At 38.1% G+C, this 6,062-nt stretch overlaps 1 protein-coding gene across 8 annotated transcripts in view; it reads left to right on the forward strand.

Moving 5' to 3' along the window:
- The window catches only part of CDC42BPA (CDC42 binding protein kinase alpha), a 330,947-nt gene that overhangs the window by 99,759 nt on the left and 225,126 nt on the right, over nt 1-6,062 (forward strand). For all 8 annotated transcript variants that reach the window (XM_044915969.1, XM_044915970.1, XM_021689881.1 and 5 more), the window contains exon 4: nt 5,194-5,289. In XM_044915969.1, the coding sequence (XP_044771904.1) occupies nt 5,194-5,289 (96 nt within the window). The remainder of the gene's footprint in view (nt 1-5,193; nt 5,290-6,062) is intronic.

Here is a 6,062-nt window from a genome sequence, read left to right on the forward strand (position 1 = left end):
ATTTGGGTCACGTTTTTTTTGTTTGTTTGTTTGGTTTTTTTTGGGTCATGTTTTTGCTTTTGGTCTTGTTTTCTGTGTGTCTCCTGAAAAACACTGCACCAGTGAAGTGCAGATACATTATTTGTAAAACAAATAGTAGTACATTACAGATAAAGCTGAAGTCCTCTTCGACTGCCCCCAACCAATGCAGCCCCTCTCTGCCTCCCAGAGCTCATCTCCATGTAATAGTATCCTGTTGAGAAAAGTATATGGAAACTTTTATGTCACTCTCTGGCATATGTGCCAGGGTCCTTTATATTCAGTAACTTCAGTCTTTACTTTGAATTTCCTTAAGGCTGACTTGCCTTCCTGTCATTGATTGGATTTTCCAGGTAGTCAGCAGTGAGATTGAATTAGAGTCTTCTTCTGAAATTGGCACTGATGGAAGGGGAAGAGGGTGAGACATCATTTTCAGGGGAAGTCAAACTGTCCAACAGAGAGCTGTGGAGCAGAAATGGTCCTTCGGAGCCCCACACGAGGCCCAAAGACTTACCTTTGCACGTGCCTCATTCAGTTACTGACTCCAGGCCACCTCCAGCTGGACATGGCCTTGGGATTGTAGAACTTCTACAGCTGAGGCAGACCCTGAGGGGGCTGGCAGCATCGCCAGCAGCTGGAGCAACAAGTCTTACTAGTAAGAAAGAGTAAATAAGTCTGTTCTAATTGTTTCACAGAAATCATAATTGTAGTTAGTTTAGTGTTTCAGCATTAGAAGTTTTAAAAAACTGAGTTAAAGTTTCCACTATTATCTGTGAAGTTAGTATGTTGGGGAGAATTAGAAGAAAAAGGAAGGATCACTGGGTTAGCTTTCATTACAGAAGTGGCAAAATTGAAGATAAAACAAGGAGTTGGAAATTAAATAAATTATTTTGTTGAATTAAAAAAACATTAATATATTCTCTTTCTGGGGTGAAATGGAACAGATGTATTTCTTCTTACCCCTTCCATTAAGTACAGTTTTAAAGACCCGACATTATATAAAAAACAAATTTAAGGAGATTCTGATAGGCAGAGAGGAGGAGATGGACCTTGGGGCCTGAGGAGCAACACTCATTCTGTGAAGCCCATATTATTCTGATAGAAAAACCTGACAGGGACCATACAAAGAAAATTAAAGACCAAAGTGCCTCATGAACATAGATACAAATATCCTTATCAACATGTTAGCAAATAGAATTCAGCAATGTGCATACAACACGTGCATACAACATGACTCGTGCATACAACACGACCGAGTGGGTTTTACTTCAGGGATACAAGGCTGGTTCAGTAGTTGAAAGGAACTCTTCTCAAACTACTTGAAACTTACCTCTTTTAGGAAGAAATTCTACATTGAAATTTTTGTAGAGAGATTCATTTTGAAGTAGAGTGGAGTTGTATTTCTATGCTTGAGTTATCAAGTCCTTTTTTAAACACATGTTAAAAATAAAACCTCTATTCTGACCATGACTTATCCAGCTTTGGAAAACTGGGCCTACCAATGATGCTTAATAATTTACAGATGAGCAGTGAAATGTCTCGATTTTTAACCTGTGCGTTGTTGATGCTTTAAACGCTTTTTCAAAGCTATACCTCCAGCCTATTGGCTGTATTTATTTCCATGTAAGGTATATCATAAATATATAACTAGTGGGACGTGCATCATTGGAAGGTAGCAGGATACCCTCTCTCTTTCTGTACCTGGGCAGCTGAATATTTGCTAACTAACCTTATGGGTACAGCAGTTGCTGTTGCTGCCCGTTCATCATTCACAAACTGTGTTAGTGCATCAGCAGTCCCTTCCCTTCTCCCGATCTGTGACTGCATCTGAAGAAGCTGTATGACCTCCAGTAACCCCTCCTACATATTTATTACATTCTCATATACTCAGATGTTCTATTTTTACAGGAGGATATTAAAAAATTGTTCAGTTTTTGTTTTTTTTTTTTGGTAGAAGTAGACCTTATTATATCCTTTATCTATGTGGAGTCCTTGATATAACTTCATGAACCTTGTGGTGCACATGCATCATGGTTTGGTTAATATCTATTTGGAATAGGGTTTCTCAGCAGTGGCACTTGTGACATTTGGGGCCAGATGATTCCTTGTGGGGGCTGTCCTATGCACTGTAGCATGTGTAGCAGCCTCTTCCCAGTAGATTGCCATTACCCCCTCACCCCCTAGTTGTGACAACTGAGGACAACATGACCTACTGAAGCAGAAAAGGACAAGGTGCTTTACATCTAAACTCAATATCTGAGGCATTAATAGGGATAGTTGAATACCTAAATACTTATGGATAAAGTCACATGATGTCTGGAATTTGCTTCAAAAAACCCCTGAGCGTGTGCATATGTGCGCTTGTGTACACGTGTGAGGAGGGAGGGTGGTGGTACGTGAAGGGTGCGGGATGGGGTTTGAGGGGGTGAGGGTGTAGACGAAACAAGATTGAATGATAACATCATTGTTGAAGTTGGTTGATGAGGATGTTGTGGGGAAGAGGGGGTTTTACTCCTCTCTTATATGTGTTTCAAGTTTTAGGTCATAGTTTATATTTTTTATTTTTTAAAATTTATTTTTTCACTGAAACAATTTAGAATAGATGAGAATGTACTAAAGTTTAATCTTTTGACAACATGTCTTTGGAGCTTTTTTGAGTTTGAAGTCCCTAATCAGATGTTTATTAGAATTTAGCTGGAATGTCTGTGAGATTCCAGAAAGCTGTCATAATAAGATAAAGTCAGGAACAAAAAGTCTTTCTGGGCTCTGACCAACTTCACCCCTCTCAGAACTGTTAGTGGCAAATGAGAATCGTGGGTCACTTAAATTCTAAAACACAACTTAGCAGTGAATGTGTCAAGTGGTTTTCTTTTCCCTCAAAGGGAACCAAAGCATAATGTTGTGGATTTTAATAATCGAATTGTCAGGTAAAACTGCCCATTGATTTGGTTTAAGCTTTAATTGTTTTTAAATTTTTCTCTGGTGCTGTTTCATGCATGACTTTGGAAGTTTTATTTGATCAAATAAAATTTATGGGAATACATGGAAAATCTCAGGAAACAAACTGAGGGTTGCTGGAGTGGTGGGGGGTAGGAGAGATGGGGTGGCTGGGTGATAGACATTGGGGAGGGTATGTGCTATGGTGAGCACTGTGAATTGTGTAAGACTGTTGAATCACAGACCTGTACCTCTGAAACAAGTAACACATTATATGTTAAAAAAAAAAAAAGATAGCAGGAAGGGAAAAATGAAGGGGGGGAAATCGGAGGGGCAGACAAACCATGAGAGACTATGGACTCTGAGAAACAAACTGAGGGTTCTAGAGGGGAGGGGGGTGGGAGGTGGGTTAGCCTGGTGATGGGTGTTAAAGAGGGCACATACTGCATGGAGCAGTGGGTGTTATACGCAAATAATGAATCATGGAACACTACATCAAAAACTAATGATGTGTGGTGATATAACATAATAAAAAAAATTAAGGTACCTGATTAGGGGATATTAATGTTAATTGTTTTGTATATCATGGCTGTTGAATTTATTTTATGGGGAAATAAGTAACTAAGCACGTCCTGTCGATAGAATACTGCGTGATGATTTTTCAGTGTGCATGAATGTGGTGCAGCCATTAAGAAGAATTAGGTGGTAGGTGGGTCTCTACTGGTGTGGAAAACTGTTCAGGTATATCGTTACTTGAAGAAAACAACTTACGGAGCACGTGATCTGATTTGTGTCAAGAAAAGAAAAGCTAGGGGAAATGGGGCACCATGTGAATATTGTATGTGTGCACATGCGTGCGCATATTCATGCTTACAGAGACAAATTTTCTGAGAAGATACTCAGCAGAGTTATTGGTGGTGACCTCTGGACACACGTGACTGTGTGTGTATGGGGTATGACTTGGGAGACTTAGGTTTCATTTTACCTTTCAGTTCTTCTTGAACTTGCTGACATAGTGGAGATTTTTAAAATTAAAAGTTTAAAAATGATAGATTACAGAATTATAATGTATCATATAAATTTTTTTTTTTAGCCACACATTTCTAAGGTTCTCAGGATGTACCTTTATAAGAGTGGAAATACGGTCTCAGAGTAAATTAAAACTTTCACAAATCAAAAAGAAAAAGACAATTCATTAGAGAAAATGGACAAAGGGAATGAACAATTCAGAGACAAAGTTCAGATATCCTGTAGGCCTGTGTAGAGCTGTTTATCTGCACGGGGAATTAGGAATATGTTCATGAAAAGAAGAGTGAGGTACAGTTCTACACCCATCGTATTGACACACTTAAAAGTCTAATAATGCCAAATGCAGTTTAGGATGTGGGTGGGGGGAGTAAGAGAGATTTCTACACTGGGGTGAGGATAGTAAGCAATACACATTTAGAGAAAATTGGCTATGTCTGGTAAAGTGGGAAATGCTTGTAGCTAGCATTTCAACTTATAAGTATATACCCTGGAGAGACTCTTGTACATTTGTACCAATATATTCATTGCAACATCATAAAAACAAAATTGGAAGTAACCTATGTTTTCCTGGTTGGGGTTTGCATACATAAATTCTGGTATATTCAGACAAGCGAATGCTGTAGCAATTGAAAGGAAAATACCCATCATTGAATAAGAAGTAATCAAGTTGCAGAAGGATAGATACAATTATAACATTCATGTAAACTTTCAAAATGCAAAACAGTTCTGTTGTTTTGGACGCATACATGTGTGATCAAAGCATTTGAAAGAAGAGCATAGTATATACTACAGATTATTCATTTTATCAGGAGGGAGGCAAGGAAATGCAAGTAAATACAATTTACTTGTATTTTATTTCTTAAAAAGAACAGAAGTAGAGATGGTAAAATGTTAACGTTTATATTATCTAAATGGTAGGTTGGACCGTGGTCGTTAAATGCATGTGTGCTTTTTTTGTTTTTTGTTTTTTTTTTAACTATAGCAGTATTTTTTAATACAAAATGTTTTCAAGTGTACTATTCCCATTGTCCACTTTCTCCATGTTGAAAGTCATATCAGGATGTATTCCTTTTCCAGGACAGGAAGTATAATAAACATTTTCCTTTTCTAGGACAGAAAGTATAATAAACACATTAAGCAGTTGTTTGCATAATATATTTTACATAAAGTGTCCTCTGATTAAAAAACGTCTTTGTTTTTCCTTTTCAGACAGCATGTTTTCGTGAAGAAAGGGATGTATTAGTGAATGGAGATAATAAATGGATTACAACTCTGCATTATGCTTTCCAGGATGACAATAACTTAGTAAGAATCATTTTTATATGTTTTTATATTCTTATTAAATTTTTATTGGCAGAATTTAGCATTATTCTCTTTTAAGCATTATGTAAATGTAGTTGTGATTTAGAAAACCACTGAATTTCACAGCATATAAATTGTGTCTTTATTATGTCCCCCCCGCCCCGGGTAATTTGATAGCTTTCCACTGGAATTTTTTATGCTTTTTAATAACCAAGTCCAAACTAAATCCAAGCATTTAAATTCTATAAGAGGTGCTCAGGATTTTTCTTTTCATGATTTTCCCAATATATTTTATTAGTAATATTCTATTTGGAATTTTACGTATTTTTCAAAGTGGCCGTGTGCTGCTTGAAGTAGAGAGTGACATTTAAAATCGAGGCTGCATCTGATTTTATGTGGACATCAACGAACCACGTGACGGAAGAAGTTGGGAACGAGGCCAGAGGAAAATCAAAATATGAGAAGCACTGCCAATTGAAGATTGAGGGATAAACAAGGGAACAGGAAGTGAAGGTGGAACCTGCCACTGCTGGGTTGGAGGCTCTTCATCTTCGGGCCAGATTTTTCATTTCATGGTTTTTAGCATACGTGCTGCGTGCCAGACACAACACTGTGTACTGGGTTATAAAATTAATAAGATCGGGTCACCTGGGTGGCTCAGTCTGTTAAGCATCTGCCTTTGGCTCAGGTCGTGATCCTAGGGTCCTGGGATTGAGTCCCGCATTGGGCTCCCTGCTTGGCGGGGAGACTGCTTATCCCTCTCCCTCTGCTACTCC

This window comes from Neomonachus schauinslandi, chromosome 6, assembly GCF_002201575.2.
Source record: "Neomonachus schauinslandi chromosome 6, ASM220157v2, whole genome shotgun sequence".
In the NCBI taxonomy this organism is placed as follows: domain Eukaryota; kingdom Metazoa; phylum Chordata; class Mammalia; order Carnivora; family Phocidae; genus Neomonachus; species Neomonachus schauinslandi.